Raw genomic sequence first — 20751 nt, forward strand, 5'->3', positions numbered from 1 at the left:
GACCCATTCCTAAATCTTTTCCTGTACTGTTTTCTTCAACAAAGCCTAACTCTAACCTTATCCACAGATAAGGTGATCCATCGATGGTGACCCAGAACACCCAGAGACTACTGGGGTGTAGGTTGCTTCAGGAAGACTGGACTGGCTAGCCAAGAGTCATTGCTGAAAACACCCATAGACACAGCAGTTTGAAAACCATCAGGGTCCTGAGGCCTGGTGCTCCTTCCTTTCTTCCATGGATTTATCCTCAGTTCCTTCATCGTCACGAAGTTATGTCCCTGTGCGACGGGCACTACAAGACCACAGAGGCGAGGCTGACCGCCAGAGAGCTTGTCTTACATGCTGGTGCTGCGGGACTGAAGTGCTTCGCGTTGCCATGGTTCTGGACCTCCGTGCAAAGGCAGGGTTCAGTCCCCATGGCAACGCATTGTCGCCAAGTCAGAAGCCTAGCTTCCGTGAGGCGCGACAGGGCCCATGCCGGACACTGACCGGAGGCAGAGGAGGTCTGAACTGCCTAGCCTGGTGAGAGAACGAAAAGGCGTTTCCGGGTCGGGGAGCCAGAAGCGCTCACCAACTTCCGGTGCAGGGTGCCAGAAGATGAGGCCAGGTTCACAGGGTGTCCGTCTTTAGGAAGCAACAATAGAACCACAAAAGAATCAGCAAGAGATTTGACCTAGAGGGCAGCCAAGTGTAATGTCCTAATCCAGGATCCCGTGCAACTGCATGGGAACTGCCTGTAGGACTTTGAGGACTCTGAATGTTAAAGTAGAACTTAGAAAGGGAAGTTAGTCATTCTACCCATCCCATTTTTGCAGTTGGGTGCTCTGGAGTTTGAGTAGGGAAAGCTACCTAAGTATTCTTCAGGGAGCGACTTGGATGGTGTTAATATTCATTCAAGTGTGCATTTAAGAAATGCATTCCACAAATCAAACCTCCAATGCAGTTTTCAACTTTTTCAACAGCTAACATCAGCAGCATCCTAAGTAGGCTCTTGAGTTTCAGCCTCTTATCCAGAACTTTCTATTATGAGAATATGCCATACTTTATGCCATACTGAAAACTGATTGCATTTGATTCCGCTTTCCCTTGGCGCTGCCAAGGGAAATAGATGAATAGATCTATTTGGGGTGAATAGATCACCATAGTTTGGATGATTCAGTAAATGTAAAAAATATGTTACTTAAGAAATATTTTTAAAAGAACTTTAGAGATATAGTATACAGCAAAAATTAGGAAAAAGAAATTTAACCCTTATAGACACCTTCAGTTTCTTCCTAGGAGTCTCTAAACATGGGTCTGCATAGTCTATTTGTAGACTTACATTATCCATTTAATTTAACGTCAGTAGCATCCAGTGGAGGGAAAAACAGAATGAACATCTTGGCTCTTCCCCCAAAGCTGATCTCACATGTGATTCTTGGTAGGAATATGAAAGCCACGCCCATCCGCATTCCAACCGTTAACAATGACACCGACTGGGACTTCTGCTTCCACCTGTAAGTACTGACAGTACCTTGACATGATGCTCGCTGGCCAGAAAGCGTGGGACTTGCCACTTCAAGCAAAGCCTGGGGGAAAAGCTTGCCTGCCCTTTCCATAGAAGACAAAGGTGCACAAGTGTGCTGTATGTTAATAATACGGAATAACATCCGTTTGTGTCTACAACTTCTGAAAGTTGGACAAAAATTGTTTTTTCCTGATTCATGTACTTTCCTGAAAATGTAGAAGTAAAGCAACATTTTAACAACTCTAGTAAAGCCAGTGAGAAAAGCATAACAAAATCAGTGAGTACGACTTCATGAAATAAAGAGGCAGTGAACAAAGAAAAGCATTTTAAAATTATCTTTACTGTTTTAAATTATGTGTTGGGGGGGTATGTGCACGAAAGGGGTGTACACCTGTGGAAGCCGGAATAGGGTACTGGGTGCCCTGGTCCTGGAGTTACAGAGTTGTAAACTACCTGACAGGAGTTCTGGGAACTGAACCTGTATCTTCTGGAAGAGAGGTAAGTGCTCTTAACAACTGAGATATCTCTCCAGTCCTAACAAACCCATTTACATCCTGATAAGTAATCTCCAGTGAGCAGAGTCTGTGTGCCTGTCCCCTCACAACTCTTCGAGGGGGCGCTGTCTGGAGCATCAGTGCTGCATTATGTAGATGGTTAATTATAAATCAAAGAGAGGACGGGCAGTTTGCCCAAACTTTGCACAGCTAGTTAGATGTATTGAATACAGGTAGTCTTTTGACATTTGGAGTTGGATAACTCTTCGCTTGGGAGGTTTAGAAGCATACCTTGCCTTTACCCACTAGATGCCAGCAGCACTGCTCGGTCTATGACAAAAATATCTTCAGACATTGCTAAATACTCTGGGGGCCACAATCAGCCTTAGATGAGAACCATTGCTTTGTACCAGGACCATTGTGTAGAAATACAGCATAAACAATGCCTGTATATATCAGCCATCTATATCATTTAAATTTTTCTGATAGCCATAATTAAAAAGTAGACAAAATAGTTATAATTTTAATGCTGTTTTATTTCAGTATATTTAGGACATTACAACTGCTAGATATTTTATCCTAACTGCTAAATATTTTATACTATTTTTTCCATAGATATACAAATTCAGCCTGTCTTCATGTTTTCGAGAACATCTTATTTCTGTCTAGCCGTATTTCAGGCTCATAAAAGCCCCCTGTGGCTAGTGGTTACTTTATTGGAGAGAGCTAATATAATACATCATAAAATATCTTAAGGTTAAATGTTATAGAACTGTAAACATGGAGTTTAAAAACTGTAGTACTTCAGAGCTGGGGAGGTAGCACAGCACTTAGCACACTCTGTGCTTCCAAGGTACTGGAGTTCAACTCCTAGCACCCATGTGGGAAATGATAGTTGCTTATAACTTCAATTCCAGGAGATCATAACCCTCTTCTGGCCTCCCTGTGCATGCACAAGGTACACAGACATGCCACACAGGTAAAACACCCATGAAAAAAATAAATCATCTAAAAATGTAGAGTTCTTAATATAGTTTCTTAGAAATTTTCTGATTCTTTAAATATATTACCAATCAGGATTCATGTTTATGTCAAAAGATGGAATGATTCACAAGTCTATGAAGGCTTCACTCAACTTGCCTGTTCCTTCTTCTGACTTGGAGATATCTCAATTGCCATGAATTATAATTGCCATGTGGTATCTCACATCCTGTGTCTCAACTGTCATCTTTCTTATCTTGCTTTAGCTGGATGTTCAATGTTAACTCAAGGATTTTTGTTCTCAAATCACCTGTGAAAGCCTCATTGATTGTCATACTTTAAGATTATTGTTGAAGACTGCTGCCTTGGTCTTAATATAATCTCATCCAATGCTTAATTAAAATATTAGAGCTCACAATTTTTACTATCCATAATGAGTAACAGCTTTCCTGAATTAATGGATTTAACTTCTGCACCACATCTACAGAATAAGCAGCTCATCAAAATTTTCTAATGAGTGAAAAATGTTCTTCCCATTAGCAGTTCTGAGTTTATAATCGCTTGTCACAGGTGTCCCTTCTCCTTGGTATTTTTAAACATTCTAAAGACTCATGTACTTGTTCATATCCTGCCTTGTTCACTATGTAACAAATTGTTGAAATTTACTATGTGCTAGATAGGTATTAGGATTTGAGAAATAAATGTGATTCAGACCTGGCTTCAGTGGGATTTTCTTCTAGAAGACCAAGACTTCTTGGGGTGGGGGGAAGCAATGTGGAGGGTTGCATGGAGAGGGAGGAATCGAATCAGACTATAATGTGAATTGCATTAAGTAAAAATTTAGAGAAAATTTTGTATCCCCTTTGCACTGTCTCTTTTGTTCTTAGAGAATTTCACACAATGTATTTTCATAATAATTTAACCCACTTACTTATCCACCCAACTTTGTCTTCTATAAACAAACAATAAAACATTATCAAGTCCAATCTGTACTGACCATATACTCTTGGGTTTATAGCTGTCCACTGGAGTGACACCATTAAAAAAAACTGACTTTTTTTTTACTACTTCTTTCATTTTTATTTCATTTTAATTTTTTTATATTAATTACAGTTAATTCACTTTGTATTCCAGCTGTAGCCCCCTTCCTCATTCTCTCCCAATAATCGCACCCTCCTTCCCTCATCTCCCCCCTGGCCCTCTCCAAGTCCACTGATAGGGGTGGTCCTCCTCCCCTTCCATCTGTCCCTAGTTTATCAGGTCTCATCAGGACTGGCTGTATCGTCTTCCTCTGTGACATGGCAAGGACGCACCCTGCTCAGGGGAAAGTGGTCAAAGAGCCATCCACTGAGTTCATGTTAGAGCCAGTTCCTGTTCCCATTACTAGGGAAGCTACTTGGACACTGAGCTGCCATGGGCTATATCTGAGCAGGGGTTCTAGCTTATATCCATGAATGGTCCTTGGATGGAGTATCAATCTCAGAAAAGATGCCTGTGCCCAGATATTTTGGTTCTTTTGTTCTCCTTGTGGACCTCCTGTCCTCTCCCCCTTTTTTCAGTTTTGCTTCTTATATAGGTTGGTTGAAAATATTAAATCACCCTTTTTGTGTGAAAAATATGTATAAAATTTTTATGCAAGAAACATTGATTGCTAATAAGTACCAACTGTTTATATTGAGAACATTATTGATGCTGTAATTTTAGTATTTTCAAATTTCATATCTTTTAACCTGTTGGCTTCAATTATATGGAAGCCTTATTTCTATTGCCAGGCAAGAGTCCCTTACCTCACTGTTATATTGTAAGATAAAAAACTGACTCTTTCCCAGAATCCATGGCTTGCTAATAGCAACTCAGCTAGGGTTGAGACTTCATGTCCATCTCCTCTCTCTGTGCTAGCATTTTTGTTTGGCTTAAGCTTGTCAGGGTCTTATACTTACTATCACAATGGCTATGTGTTCATAAATGCAACCATCCTTTTGTGTCCAGAAAACACTTTCCTTAAAGTCCTCTGCTACCTCCGGCTCTCGGTCTTTCCACTCTCTCTTCTGAAGTGATCCCTGAGTTTTGGGAGGAGAGGTGCAACATATATTAGTTACTTTTCTATTGCTCCAATGAGACACCATGATCAAGGGACCTTAAGAAGAAAGACTTATTGGGAGTTTACAGTTTCAGAGAGTGAGACCATGACTATCATGTCAGGGAGCATGGCATGCATGGTGCTGGACTAGCAACTGAGAGTATATGTCTTAAGATACAACCATGATGCAGAAAGAGTTAACTGGGAATGATATGGGATTTTGAAACCTCAAAACCTATCCCCAGTGATACATTTTCTCCAACAAGACCATACCTCCTAATCCTTCCCAAACAGTTCCACTGACTGGGGACTGAAAATATATGAGCCTATGGGGGGCCATTCTTAATAGCACATAATGTTTGGGGATCTACAGGACTTCACTTGCCAACAACTAAAAAAGAAGTAGCCCATTCATGACCCTGGATTTTTGTTAGCCTGATATATCTAGTAAAAGCATTGTTACCCCATTATAGGTAACTCCATTTAAATTCACCAGCTGTACTTCTCTTGGACATATATAGGACTGTATATTATACTTCAGAGATACCTGTTCATCCATGTTCATTGCTGCTGTAGTCACAATAGCCAGGGAATGGAAGACATCTTTAATGTCCATTGGCAAATGAATGGATAATGAAAATGTATATTTACACAATGGAATATTATTCAGTTGTTAAAAAAAAACAAAATTATGAATTTTTCATGTAAATGGATGGAAGAGGAAACAATCATTCTAAGTCAGGTAACCCAAACTCAGAATATACAAATGTCATGTATTTCTTTCATTTGTGGATATTACCTTTGGATCTTCAATTACATATGTTGCATTTGTAATAACCAAAGAGGTCCGGAAATTAGTAAGGGGCCATGGATATGACCTTTCAAGAAAGGGGAGAGAGAACACAGTGGTATTAAGGGGACCAATGGAACAGGAATGGTTAAATGGAGCATGGGGGAGAGAAGATAGGGCACAGTAGAGGAGGAAATATGGGGAATAATAACTAACATTAAATAGTTTTTGAAAAGTCACAGGAAACATACCACTGGCGAATCATCATAAAGAACATATTATACACACAGAAGACAAGTTGGAGTGGAATGTTCTGATCCCTGCTTCTGAAAGAGATCTCCTAGCAGATGTCTAGGATACATCTTGAAGGAAGGTCTAGCATTCAGCAGACAGATAAGACCCCAGTTTATCATTTGCCTTCCAGTTACATTATACCACCAGCCTTTCTTCTGGTTTACTAAGGCGCATTTAACTGTGGAAAGGCTGTTCCTCCCTGGCCTGACGAGATGCTCCTCTATCCACATGACCTGGCATGCCTGCTTGTCTCTGGGTATGTTATTTGGAAGAAGACACTGAGTGGATTACATATAATTTTTTCAAACTTAGAGTAAAAGATAACACTTGATATTTATCCTGTCATACCTTCCTCAATTCTTTTGAGGGAAGAATTGAGTAAATATGCATTACCCAAGTAATCAGTGCAAAAGGAGAGTTTGAGACAATATTGCTTTGATGCCCATATGGGCCTTGAACTCATAATTCCTCTCCCTGAGCTTCCTGACATTTGAGGCATGAGCCACTTACTACAACTGCTTAAGAAAGAAAAGCTTTATTTTTAAATTTAACTTTATTTATTACAGTTTATTCACTTTGTATCCTAGCTGTAGCCCCTTCCCTTGTCTTCTCCCAATCCTGCCCTTCCTCTTCTACCCCTATGCCCTTTTCCCTAGTCCCCTGATACGGGAGGATCTCTTCCCTTTCTATCTGACCCTAGCTTATCAGGTCTCATCAAGGCTGGCTGCATCATCTTCCTCTGTAACCTGGAAAGGCTGAAAACCCCAGGGGGAGGTGATCAAAGAGCCAGCCACTGAGTTCATGTCAGAGACAGCCCCTGTACCCTTTACTATGGAACCCACGTGGAAACTGAGCAGCCTATGGGCTTCGTTTGAACAAGGGGTCTAGATCCTCTCCATGCATGGTCCTTGGTTAAAGTATCAGTCTCTGCAGGACTCCGTGGGCCCAGGTATTTTGGCTCTGTTGTTCTCCTTGTGAAGTTCCTGCCCCCTCCAGGTCTTTCTCCCTCTTCTTCTATAAGGAATCAGGCACTCTGCTCAAAGTTTGGCTATGAGTCTCAGTATCTCCTTCAATACCTGGTGGGTAGTCTTTCAGAGGTCCTCTGTGGAAGGCTCCTGTCCTGTTTCTTGTCTTCTCCTACCTTTGTTGTCTATCCTGTTTGCCCTTTTGAATGAGGATTAAGCATCTTCCCTCAGGTTCTCCTTCTTAAGGACTATAGATTTTAGTATGTTTGTCCTATATTATATGGCTAATATCCACTTATAAGTGAGTATATATCATATGTGTCTTTCTGCTCTGGGTTGCCTCACTCAGGATCATCTTTTCTAGTTCCTGCCATTTGCCTGCAAATTTCATAATTTCATTGTTGTTAATTGCTGAGTAGTATTCCATTGTGTAAATGTACCACAATTTCTGTGTCCATTCCTCTTTTGAAGAGCATCTAGGTTGTTTCCAGATTCTGGCTAATACTAATAAAGCTGCTGTGAACATAGTTGAGCAAATGTCCTTAATGAATGTTGGAGCATCTTTTGGGTATATGCCTAGGAAAGATATAGCTGGATCTTAAGGTAGCACTATTCTTAATTGTCTGAGAAATCACCAGGTTGATTTCCAAAGAGGTTGTACAAGATTACATTCCCACCAGCAATGGAGGAGGGTTCCCCTTTCTCCACATTCTCTCCAGCATTATTAATTACACTTTATTCACTTTGTATCCCCCATAAGCCCCTTTCCCCTCTCCCTTCTTCACACATGCCCCTCCCCAAGTCCACTGATAAGGGAGGTCCACCTCTCCATCCTTCTGATCTTAGTCTATCAGATCACATCAGGAGTGGCTGCATTGTCATCTTCTGTGGCCTGGTAAGGCTGCTCCCCCCCAGGGGGAGGTGATCAAAGAACAGACCAGTCAGATTATGTCAGAGGCAGTCCCTCTTCTCATTACTATGTAACCCACTTGGACACTAAACTGCCATGGGCTACATCTGTGCAGGGGTTCTAGGTTATCTCCATGCATGGTACTTGGTTGGAGTATGAGTCTCTGGGAAGACCCCTGTGTTCAAATTTTCTGGTTCTGTTGCTCTCCTTGTGGAGTTCCTGTCCTCTCCAGATCTTACTATTTCCTACTTCTTTCATAAGATTCCATGCACTCTGCCCAACAGTTAGCCATAAGTCTCAGAGTCTGCTTTGATAGTCTGCAGGGCAGAGCCTTTCAGAGGCCCTCTGTGGCAGGTTTCTAGGTTGTTTCCTGTTTTCTTTTTCTTCTGATGTCCTTCCTCTTTGCCTTTCGGGATGGGGATTGAGCATTTTAGTCAGGGTCCTCTCTCTTAATTAGTTTCTTTAGATGTACAGATTTTAGTAGGTTTATTCTATGTTATATGTCTATATGAGTGAGTATATACCGTGTGTGTCTTTCTGCTTCTGGGACAGCTCACTCAGGATGATCCTTTCCAGGTCCCGCCATTTACCTGCAAAATTCATGATTTCCTTATTTTTCTTTGCAGAGTAATACTCCATTGCAGCATGTGTTTTCACTTGAGTTTTTTTATCTTAGCCATTCTGATGGGTGTGAAGTGAAATCTCAGGGTCTTTTTGATTTGCATTTCCCGAATGACTAAGGATGTTGAGCATTTCGTTAAGTGTTTCTCTGCCATTCTATATTCCTCTATTGCAAATTCTCTGTTTAGCTCTGTACCCCATTTTTTAAATTGGACTACCTGGTTTGTTAAAAAGAAACTAAAGGAGATCAAAGGAATACAATTTGGAAAGGAAGAAGTCAAAGTATCACTATTCACAGATGATATGATAGTATACTTGAGTGACCCCAAAAATTCTACCAAGGAACTCCTTCATCTGATCAACATCTTCAGCAAAGTGGCTGGATACAAATTTAACTGAAAAAAAAATCTGAAACCCTCCAAAAGACAAACAGGCTGAGAAGGAAATTAGGAAAACAACAGCCTTCACAATAGCAACAAATAACAAAAAATACCTCAGTGTAACTCTAGCCAAGGAAATGGAAAAAAAAAAACCTTCAAATCTCTGAATAAAGAAATTGAAGAAGATATCAGAAGATGGAAATCCATGCTCATGGATTGGTAGAATTGACAGTGAAAATGGCTACCCTATCATAAGCAATCTACATATTCAATGCAATTCCCATCAAAATACCAACACAATTTTTTTACAGACATTGAAAGAACAATTCTCAATTGCATATAGAAAAACAAAAAACCCAGAATAGCTAAAACAATCCTGTACAATAAAAGATCGTCTGGAGGTAACTCCATCCCAGATCTCAAGCTATACTATAGAACAACAGTAATAAAAATGGCATGGTACTGGCATAGAAACAGGCTGGTGGATCAATGGAGTCAAACAGAAGACACAGAAATAAACCCACACACCTATGGATACTTGATTTTTGACAAAGATGCCAAAACCATACAATGGAAACAAGATAGCATTTTCAACAAATAGTGCTAGTCTAACTGGATGTCTACATGTAGAAAAATGCAAATAGATCCATATTTATCACCCTGCACAAAGTTAAAGTCCAAGTGAATCAAAGACCTCAAAATAAAATCAGACACACTAAATCTGCTAGAAGAAAAAGTAGGGAAGAGCCTTGACCTCATTGGCACAGGAGACAACGTCCTAAACAGAAAACCAACAGCACAGGCTCTAAGATAAACAATAAATGGGACCTCATGAAAATAAAAAGCTTCTGTAAAGCAAAGGACACTGTCGTCAGAACAAAATGACAGACTACAGACTGGGAAAAGATCTTCACCAACCCTATATCTGTCAGAGGGCTAATATCCAGACTATATAAAGAAATTAAGAAGTTATACACCGAAAAGCTTTATTTTTAAAAGTTTGCAATGGATGGACTCTTAGAAAGCATTGTGATTATGAAAATTATTTTTATGGGAGACATTTCTAATTACCATTGCTCTAAAGGTGACATAATTCTGTTTATTTGAGATTGTTCTGATTCCTTTTTCTGGCGATGTTAGGCCATGACCTCTCTCCTCTATGTTCACACTTCCAGTCACCCCTTCACACTGCCATCGGCCTTGCAGTCAGAGATTATTTATACTGTTGTTAAGGTGTATAGGGTGTGTCTTTGGAGAATGCTCAACTTGGTTCTTCCTTACCACATTGGTTTCCGTTTCTAACACAACAAAAGAGCCACTCACTCCTCAGTCTGTACTAGACCTAGCATGTTGCTCTCTCTCTCTCAACAAGCTGCTTTCTCTTTAGTTAATTACAAATTACACATTGACGTTTCTGAGATAGCTCTTTAACTTTAGGATCTTCAAATTGTCTAACAACAATCTCTTTTTTAGATGAAGAAATGAAGTTGTGGAACCAATAGCAATAATAATATTGAACCTTAAGGATGCAATTACAAATGCTGTTCACTGTAACTGTGACTTATCAGTATTACTTCCTTTAGTCCATCTAATGGCAGCAAAAGCAGGCATTCATTTTATCCTGTGTTTATAGAAAAGCCATTTAAATAATGGCTTATTTAAGAGTGCATGGTTTATAAGCAGAGGAGCGATGATTCTAATACAAGGTGGCAAGTTTACCAGATATTTACTTTGAGCTACCTCATTGCGGGCTTAGGTGCCAGGTCCTGAAAGTAGTGTGAGTTTACTGTGTATCTTTAACTTAGAAAGCAAGTTTATATCCCCCAGCTGCAAGTATTTTAGTCTTCTCTTGTGTCTTTTTGTGAATCCCAATTCATGCCCTTCTTATGCCCACAGGTCACAGCAAACCAGGATCCCAGCACAACAGACAGACAAGTTGTTTACTACTGTAAACAACTATGGAGAGACTGAAGAAGACATGACCGTGCAGGAAGAAGAGTCAGCTACTGACTTTATGTTCGTGCAGAAAGACAGGACAGTTGACTGTATGTCTTTTCCAAAGCAGAAATTAGCTCAGTCCCAGAGGAAAATTAACCACCTCATTAAGGAAAAAATGGTAAACAAAATAGTTACTGGGTTTAGATTGCCATTTACAAATGCGCACACTATGTGAGATAGCCTGCCTTTACTGTATAACGATGCACTTGAGGGAGACTGTTGTGCGTTGTTGTAACCAGGAGAACATATAGCAGAGTGTAGTCGGGGAGCCAGGATACCCTCCAGTTCTCTGTCCACTTTGTTGTCTGCTCCTCACAGGAGGGCTCATGCATTTAACTTTTAACCAAGCGTGTACCATTCAGTGTTTGTCATATCTAGTTACTGTTTCGTTAGCCTTACTTACCGGGAAAGGAAAGGGTCAGGATAATGTCGCAAGAGGCCAAGAATGCTAGTAAGTCAAGCAGACACTTGCTGCAGGTAGGATCTACGCCACAGTAATATCAACCACAAACCAAAAGTCAAGAACAGAAAGTAGCAGAGGTAAGAGTCCAGATGAAGATACATGCATTTCCAAAGCTCAGCAGGCCTTGGGAATTCACAAGTGTATAAACAAAACTGTTCAAAACCTAGGATCTTGAGATAGCGACATATTGACTTACCTTATCAGGACACAGCCACCAGCCTGCTCTTAGACTGTGATTTATCAAGAGAGGTTCATACACTGATTTCCAACACATAAGCTCACCCACTGACATCTGGCCATTCGTGGTCAAGGGGAAATGATTCTAAAGTACATGTGAGGAAAGCAGAGAGAGGGCTCAGGGGAGGCTGTGAAGGCCCTTAGAGGCAAACAATGTTGACACTGCTAATGAGTATCTAAGCCTACCTCTGCAAACTGTCCAGAGAACTTGCAGTGGACAACTGCCACAGCCTGGATCTCCCTCAGCATGCACTCTGGAAATACCACATCTGTAAGCAAGAAAGTACCATCTTCTCCACAGAGCCACTATACTTCTTTGTTTCTGTTGCTGTGGTAAGCACCATGACCAAAAGCAACTTGGAGAGGAAAGGGTTTCTTTATCATACACTGGCAGATAACAGCCTGTCACAGAGGGAAGTACAGGCAGAAACCATGGAGAAAAGATGCTTTCTAGTTTTCTCTCTCTCATGCCCAACTAGCTTTCTGCCCACAGTGGGTATGGGCCCTCGTACATCAATTAGCAATCAAGAAAATGCTCCACAGACATGAACTGGAGGCCAGCCTGATCAGAGCAGTCCTCCATTAAGAGCTGCTCTTCCCAGGTGACCCTTGTAAGCTCCACAGACATGAACTGGAGGCCAGCCTGATCAGAGCAGTCCTCCATTAAGAGCTGCTCTTCCCAGGTGACCCTTGTAGGCGTACTTAAAACAACAACAACAACAAAAGCTTTCATTTACATTTTTTTATATCTTTTTCTCCCTACTCCAGTCCAATCACTTCCAGCACCCCCAACACCAGGTAAGAGAAAGGGTTAGTGGCAGAGGTGGTACAGTTTTCTTAGCTGCCTCCTGCTAGTTAGGGTCATTGGGCTCCGTGAAACCAGTCCAATTCTCATTTCAGGAGCTCTCTAACTTCTTGTTTCACAACAGCAATGAGGAACAGCAAGGGGGAAGCAGGAGTGTTATAAGTGGTTATTAATATTTACTACCGGTTTATCTTTTAGTAATGCTGCTGTTAATCCTCAGCAGCTGTATAAACAAATCACCACACAGAGACTGGGTTTTTAGTTAACCTAGAACACAATGCTGGGCAATATTTACTCCCTCCTAAACTTCCAAGCCCTCAGTTTCTTAACATTTAAATTTCCCACATTATACTTGCTTTTTGTGAAATCTTGGGTCTGGTTCATGCTCCACGTCCACCAAACTCTCTCCTCCAGCTCTGCTCTCCTCGTGCTCTCCTCTCCTCGAGCTCCTCCTCCTTCTTGCCCCTTCCTGTTCTCTAGCTCCTCCCCTCTTTCCTGTCCTCTGGCTCCTCCCATTGCACAACATTGTATCTAGTTGCTTTATTTGTGTCCTGTTTACACAAGAGTTGAGACAGGATCCTTATAGTGAGTATCACAATGCAATATCCAGATTGAAACCAGAGAGTTGGGGGTGGGGAAATCAGCATTTGAATTAACAAGGGTAAGGCATATACATTTTAAAAGAACATTATACCAAAACAGGAGCAGCGTTGTTCTTTTTTTCCTTCACACTCTCTGGGCTCTGGCATTTATTCTTTCTCCAGAGTCCTTAGATTTAAACTATCTGCAGCTGGCAAAGAGCCCCTCTCAGAGCCCGCATGAGGCAAATAGTCTGCTTCTGTGGACCATCTGAATCTGTCCCACATCCCACACCTGGGACCAAAACAAAAACATGTTTATATCCACAATAGACTAGTTTGCGTCAAGTTGGCAATGAAGACCAGCCAGCATAGCAAGTAGTTTTTAAGGTTTGAAACTCTTTGGCCAGTTTAGATAATGGAAATATTTATATCTTGGCAGTTAAATGCCACTCCGTCTAATAGTCACAGCCCTGCAGGACAGGACACTACTGTGAGTAACAGTGGAGGGGTGGCCTCTAAAGCCCACACTAGTGGCATTTCCTTCCCAAGGACAAGGAGTGTAGAGGTGAGGCACACTGATAAGGGCCAGCCAGTCCAACTCAGAGCTTCTAGGATTTCTGGTATATATATATTTTAATGCTCAAAATAGAACTTAATGCTTACTATGGTTAGCCCATAATTAAATCTCCAAAATGCTGATTGTATATTCCTAAAGTATTGGGAAATGTCTCTGGCATCCTTCAAAGAAGATGAAGGACCTGGGTAAGGTAGGAAGTGTAGGCATCAGGAGGGAGGTAGTCTGTGGGCCCATATGAAGGGTTACTATATTTTAAGTTGGATATAATTAGATACTTTTAAAAATTATAAATCACGTGAACATGAACTAATGATTTTTATACTATAACTCTTTATGGTAGATGTTATAGGCTTCTAATTTTAGGAAAGGAAGCTGGGATCTGGGTGACTGCCCTCAAAGCAATGTATAACTAATAAACATGACAACGGGCTAGAGCTCTAGCTTTTGATCCCATAAAGTGCTATTTCCTGTCACCTGGTATCTGAATTTGTTGACCACTGTAGCCCCTGGATAACTATGTAAAGTTGCCAACACATGTATTTCATCATTTCTAGAGTTCTCTGCTGGGCTCTTTCCTTTACTCTGTCTTTATCCATATTACAAGAGGTGATCCAGTCCCTGGATGCTGAGACTATACCTCCTCTGTGCATGGTCCTGTAACAGTGAATGAGAGGGATAAGCTCTCTCTCTCTCTCTCTCTCTCCCCTCTCTTTTTTGAGACAGTGTCTTGCTGCATAGCTCTAGCTGTCCTGGACTTGCTATATAGACCAAACTGCCCCTATTTCATAGAGATCTGTCTGCCTCTGCCTTCCAAGTGCTGAGATTAAAGGCACGAATCATCACACCCAACAGGAATAAACTTCTTAAGGAAGTTATAGTCTATTTGGGGTGGCAGATCATAAACAAACCAACAGCAATTTCAGATGGGAGTACCATGAGTTAAAAAAAAAACAGGTAAGACGTAGCGAATGGTTATTTTAGAAAGGTAACCAACAATAATAGTCTCTGAAGGTGAATGAAATGAAAGTGAAATCAGAGACTGCAGTACTCAAACAAGCATCTCAGGTTGGGGAGCCCACAGTGGAAGCTATTTTGCCCTATTCAGAATCAGCTGGGCAGTGTGCTGCAGCAATGGAATAAAGATGAGAAAGGAGAGGGGTAGAAGAATAAAGAAGTGATTACTGTAGGTCCATACTGAGCACAGCTGGACGCCCCGGTAAACACTTTGGATTTAATTTCAAAATAAAAAGGATAATTTATTTATATGGGACAGTCATATAAGCTAAGTCTACTTTTAAAGGATTATCTTGCCACATAAAATGTTTAAAAGCATTTAAGCTTATAATAATTGTAAAAAAGTACCTGCTCACTATTTGAGGATGCTCATGAATGAACTTTTATTATGAAAATTGGTGGCAAATGGAAAAGAATGATCTTGTATCCTGCCTTTCCATTAAAAACTGTACTATGGGTTAGCCAAAAAAGAAGATGGGGAAATTTATTTTTTTTAATTCGTTATTATTGATGACTACATGTGTGTGTGCACATGTGCATGCAACATGGTACACATATAGAGATCAGAGAACAAGTGTGTAGAATCTGTTCTCTCTTTCCACCGTTACATGTGATCCAGGGATTTAACTTTAGATCACGAAGCTTGCATTTTTAGGCATCAAGTACTTTTATCTACTTAGCCATTTAGCCAGTCCTGAGGATTTTCATTTTAGAGAACTATTCCAACATATTAGGAAGCAATGATGGAGAATTAGGAAATTGTCACTTATATTCTTTTATGAATTGAACTATGTAGGTGTGCTAGCATCAGGAAACAAGACAAGCAAATATTATTTTATGAAAGAAAATAATACCATACTTACAAAGCAGTTGTGCTTAAATATTTTTTAAAGATGACCTGGGCATGGTAGCACTCAGTACTTGGCAGCGGCAGGAGGATCATAACTTTAAGGCCAGCCTGAGCTATATACCAAACACCAAACAACAACAATTTTGAAAAATTTCAAAATATTAGGCATATGACATGATTGTTATTAAGAAATTGCTGTTAACATTTGGTGATAATGATTTTGTTTTCTACTTCTTTTTCTTATTTTGGTTTTTTGAGACAAGGTTTCTGTGTAATACTGGCTGTCCTGGACTCACTTTGGAGACCAGGCTGGCCTCAAACTCACAGAGATCCACCTACCTCTGCCTCCCTGAATACTGGAGTTTCAGGCGTGTGCCACTGTGCCTGGCTTGTGGTTGTTTCCAGTCTCACATCTTTTAGAGCTATCTTTGAGATATAAATGGATGAAATAATACAGATTTTCTTCAGTAGAAAGTGAGGGTATGGAGATGTTATAGGCCTGAGTAAGACTGACAATGACAGGAAACAGGAAAGTGATGAAGTTGTGTCATTCACTCTATCTGTAAAGAAAGTCTTCCATGACAAAGTGTTAAAGCAAGGTCTCTGGCTATTAGAAGACAGAGTGTGGGAGACAAGAGTGGCAGCAGCTAGGAAGGTGTACTGTTGAGTCACATAAAAGATGGAGGCGGCTGAGAGACAAAGGACTCAAAGTAGAAATTAGAACAGCTTGGTTTTAGGATATATGTATGAGGTGGAGCCAACCAGACTCAGTGTGATGAGAGATAATGACAACAGAGATGCCATGCCAATGCCATCCTGCCCTCTAGTGGGCCCAATCCTGTTTTCTATCCCTTAAATGACTTTCCCCTCTTTGCAGAATACCAAAGCGAACAAGGAGCTGATTCGGTGTTTCATCCTTTCTCAGATTATTTTTGGAAACGAACACTGGAAATGTGCACAGGCTTTAGCCAACCTGGCTTATGGTTACCTGACACTGAGAGGTACTTGCTTTCCCCAGCCTGTGAGGCCAAAGTGAGCCTCTTGGGGGCTGGGATGAGCGGGAGGGCCCCCTATTTGATTCCATGCCACGCCTCATCAAGAGAAAGGAGGAGTCCATGGGCAAAAGAGACAGTGTAGCTTAGTAATAAAAAATGATGGTGATGACAGTAGTTACTGAATGCCCACTATGTGCCAAGGTGTAGTATATGGTTTTTAGTCCTCACAAATCCCTTCTGGGTTTTGTGAAGACTTCTGGGTTGTGGTGGCATATTCCTTTAGTCCCATCACTCAAGAGGCAGAGCTAGGCAGATGTCTGAGGTCTACTCCATAGTCTACTCCATGTGGTCTACAGTGTGAGTTCTAGTACAGCCACAACTACCCAGAGAAACCTTGGATAGGTACCTTGTTCTGGTACAGGAGTACAGGCTTGAATCCATTTACTAAGACTGGAACCTGAGTAAAAGCTCTGGGCGCAGGACTTCTCATTAAGGGCTCAATAAATATCTTCAACAGATTGAGGCATTTCTGCAACAAGAGTGAGTAGGAGCTGAGAAGTGGATATTCTATATGAAACCCCTTATTCAAAACATCCTAGACTCTCCTCAGTTCCAAACGGTGAGAGTCCTTACTGAAGTCAAATAAAACTTTCCTTCCCATGGTGCTTCTGGTTATGATGTTTGCCTAGCAACAGAAAAGCCAACTAGAATAGTTGGAAACTGAAAAGTAGATCCACAGCTAGGAAAACATGAGTTTGGGGTCAATCAATACAAAGTAACAAATAGAAGCCATAGGGTTGGACAATTTGATCAGAAAAAAAAATGTAAAAAGAGGATGAAAGAGGGCAGAGGACACAAGAGCAGAAAGCAGGAGTTTTGGGAATAGACAGCAAGGAGGGGAGGCAGAGAAGAAAAATGAAGGGCTGTGTCATGGAAGTTACAGGAGAATACGGGATTTCCAAAAGAAGTGTGGTCTGGTCTCAGGAGTGGCAGTTGGTAGTCAGAGGTCAAATGAGGTCAAGTTTGGAGACCTAATGGAGATGGAAGTTGGGTCTCCGTTAAGATTAAGAACACTGTCTGGGCTTTGAGAAAGCCTGATTTATAGTCACTACTTAACAGGCTTGGCTAGAATTCAGACTTGAGGAGATGGACAGTATGAAGTGAAAAGGAAGGTCTGTCTGATCTTAACATAAGGCCAGAGGCTATTTCTTATGGTGTGAGTAGAAGATAACCATGGTCAGGCAATATGAGAAACTTGTTTCATATTCCTTTGCATTGTCAAGCACAAACTGACTGGCAGGTTTACCTTTCCAATTCAATTCAGAGCTGAGTCCAAATAGGTGAGGAGGTGATCCCACAAAAGATGGTGTCAACAGCCTTTTCTCTGAAATTCACAGTTCTTTCTGCTACTTGAGTTGGGATAAGAAGTTAAGATGAGAGACTTCTGTGTTTTATTGGTTTTTTTCTAGGTGGGAAAAATATCTAGTTAGAAAGAAGTACCTGACTTTAACTCTGAGTCCCTGACACTGAACCTAGACTTTTTCTAGAATACACTGATCACCACCTTTGACTGAGAGTAGCCTCATGCCTCAGATTTCAGTTGTAGTCTCTACCTGGTCTTCCCCTTAGGACTCTTCTAGTGTTTGTCCCATTGACTGGAACAAGGCTTTCAACATCATAGACCTTTGAGGGAATAAAGGACCCCCTGAGATTTACTTACTCTTATTGTTCTTGATCCTGTAACTGCTTTTAAAATGGACAGATGGACAGAATGTATGAATCAGCCTATAGTGGGGAAGGAGAGAACATCCATGCATGTGTTCAGACCTGGCTGCACATGTGCAAGTTTTATAGAGATAAGAACTGCTTTTTTGTTTTCCTCTGTGTCCTTTCCTGCATTGGAATACAGATGTCAAACCCAAAAGGCTGATTTCTCTCAATAAGCAATCTTTTAGTAAGTATTTTGAGAGCAATCTGAACATACGAAAGGAATACCAGGAAGAGCACACTGAGAATATAATGTGTAGACACACCTTCAAAGAACTTAGAACGGCTTATGTTGAAGTAAGCTACCCAGAGACCTGTGAGAGCAGGCGTTTAAGGTTAATGTTCTGTAATTAATTTAAATAAAAGCCCTTGGAAAGGTTGAATGGAGTCATTCCTGATGGAGGCAGTACGTGGTCGATGGTATGTGTGTTTGTGTGTGCATTTGAGAAAGACTGTGGGAATTGATAGGGTGTAGTTGGTAGGAGAAAGCATGTTGAGGTCATGTTCTAATGAAAGACTAGGGCAGAGGTGAAGGCTTTGGCCGGTGATGTGGGGCACCTGTTAGACAGCAGGGAAGTGCCGTATCTAGCCATGATTTGGACCAAGAAGATGAACTTGGGAAGGGGACTGTGCTGGGCAGATAACAGCATGACTTTTAAACAGGGGCTAAGAACGTTGTGCTGCTATAGTAGGTGAGGATGGCTGCTGGAGATTTTCCAGCTGAACAATGAAAACATCAAAGCAGCCCTTTAGCTAAACTAACCTCGCATGCTTTCTGTGTTATCTGGATCTAATACTAAGGCTAAACCGAGAATGAATGGGTAAAAAAGTAAGAATTCGGGAGCCTATGAAGAAAAAATAATTTTTAAAACCAAATCCCATTCCCATGAATCTTTCTTAAATACTCATTTAGAACATACAGGTAAGGTTATTCTTTGAAAATTGGTTATGGTACTGAAATATTAGAAACAAAGAATTTGTCAATAAAGAACAAGAATGAGTATGATTTATGATTTACACAAAAGGAGTATGAGTTATTAACAAGTATGAAGGACCTCTACATACTGTCAAGGAAATATCTGAATGCATCTTTAGGGAAAAGGGAATCACAGTGAAGTGTACCATTAGAATTCAGTTCTTCCTTAAAGATGGAGCTGGTTTCCGCCTTCCACCTTCCCGATGGTGAGTGCTGTCTGTCACAAACAACTCCATATTTGGCTAAGGCTGAGGATCTGGCTTGCTTCCGTGTATGTGGACCTATCTGCATTGCCCACGTGGCACGCTGGGGTTGGCTATCCAGAGGCTATTTAAGCTGTGGGCTGGCTTTCCCCAGGGACAGAAGATTGTTCAAGGTTCCTGAATAAACTGCATTGAGAAGAAAAAAAAAAAAAAAGAATTCAGTTCTTCCTGTGTTAAAAGGAGAATAGACAATATACAAGAAAGAAAAGAAAAAATATAATAGAGAGTAAACCAGACTGGAAATTAGGCCTCAATGTCTGCCATTTCCTATACCTTCAACTTTTTTTTTTTAAGATGTTGTATTATTATTATATAGCCCAGGCTGGCCTCTAACTTAACTATGTAGTTGAGAATGAAGTTGAACTCCAGGTCTTGATCCTCCTCTTTCCATCTCCCAAATGCTGGCTTGGTTTTAGCTTTTCAACCATAGAAATAAATCATCTATCCTAAAATAATCATTGACAGGAGGGCACAGCAGCACATTCTTGTAGCCCATAGCAGCTAGGAAGCGGGAGCAGCGATAGGATCACAAACTAGAAGCCAAACCACAGAGAAGTTTGAAGGCCAGCCTGGGTTACATGACTGACATCCTGTCTTTTCATCAACCCCCCCCCCAAAAAAAAAGGTGAACTCCCAGAGGTGACCTTGACACCAAAGATGCAGTTTTCATTCACAAATAGGTCCTGAAAAGGAGAATTGCAATTATTGTGTAGAAGGTTTTTTGTTATTGTTTGCTTGCTTACTTGCTTGCTTGTGTGTTTGTTTTTGAGCTAGGTTTTCACTGTATAGCCCTGCCTACCTCAGACTCATAGAGATCTGACTGCCTCTCACTGCTGGCATTGATGGCATGCACTAGCAGGCCTGCCTGGGTGCAGGCTTTGGTGTGTTGATTTTGAATTGCAGTAGAAAAACCTTCTTACTTGGCGTTAGAAATCTGGAAACAAAATGTGTGGATCAAGAAGGAAAGTCATAAGCATGAGGACAATTTGAGACTAAGACCAGAGAGGAAATGTGTATGTTATAAGCATTGAAGGGAGCTATTGTAATTACAGGAGTCCATAAAATGTCCAAGATACAAAGAGAAGAGGAATATTCAAAAAGACTTAAATATGGACATGTTAATGAATAGGAACAAAGGGAAATGGGAAAGACTTACTCAGCAAAGAATTGAGTACAAAGGATCAAGTAAAATGTTTCAGCAAT

The 20751-nt window shown here is 40.9% G+C and overlaps 1 protein-coding gene across 1 annotated transcript in view; it reads left to right on the forward strand.

Annotated features, from left to right (window-relative positions):
• The first annotated feature begins 1198 nt into the window (after nt 1-1198).
• The window catches only part of Ttc23l (tetratricopeptide repeat domain 23 like), a 64072-nt gene continuing 44519 nt past the window's right edge, over nt 1199-20751 (forward strand). Inside the window, exons 1-3 of the mRNA XM_060380452.1 lie at nt 1199-1496; nt 10919-11138; nt 16425-16548. Coding sequence (XP_060236435.1) covers nt 1291-1496; nt 10919-11138; nt 16425-16548 — 550 coding nt within the window. The 5' untranslated portion in view covers nt 1199-1290. The remainder of the gene's footprint in view (nt 1497-10918; nt 11139-16424; nt 16549-20751) is intronic.

The sequence above is a fragment of the Meriones unguiculatus genome, chromosome 3 (assembly GCF_030254825.1).
Source record: "Meriones unguiculatus strain TT.TT164.6M chromosome 3, Bangor_MerUng_6.1, whole genome shotgun sequence".
NCBI classification, from domain to species: Eukaryota; Metazoa; Chordata; class Mammalia; order Rodentia; family Muridae; genus Meriones; species Meriones unguiculatus.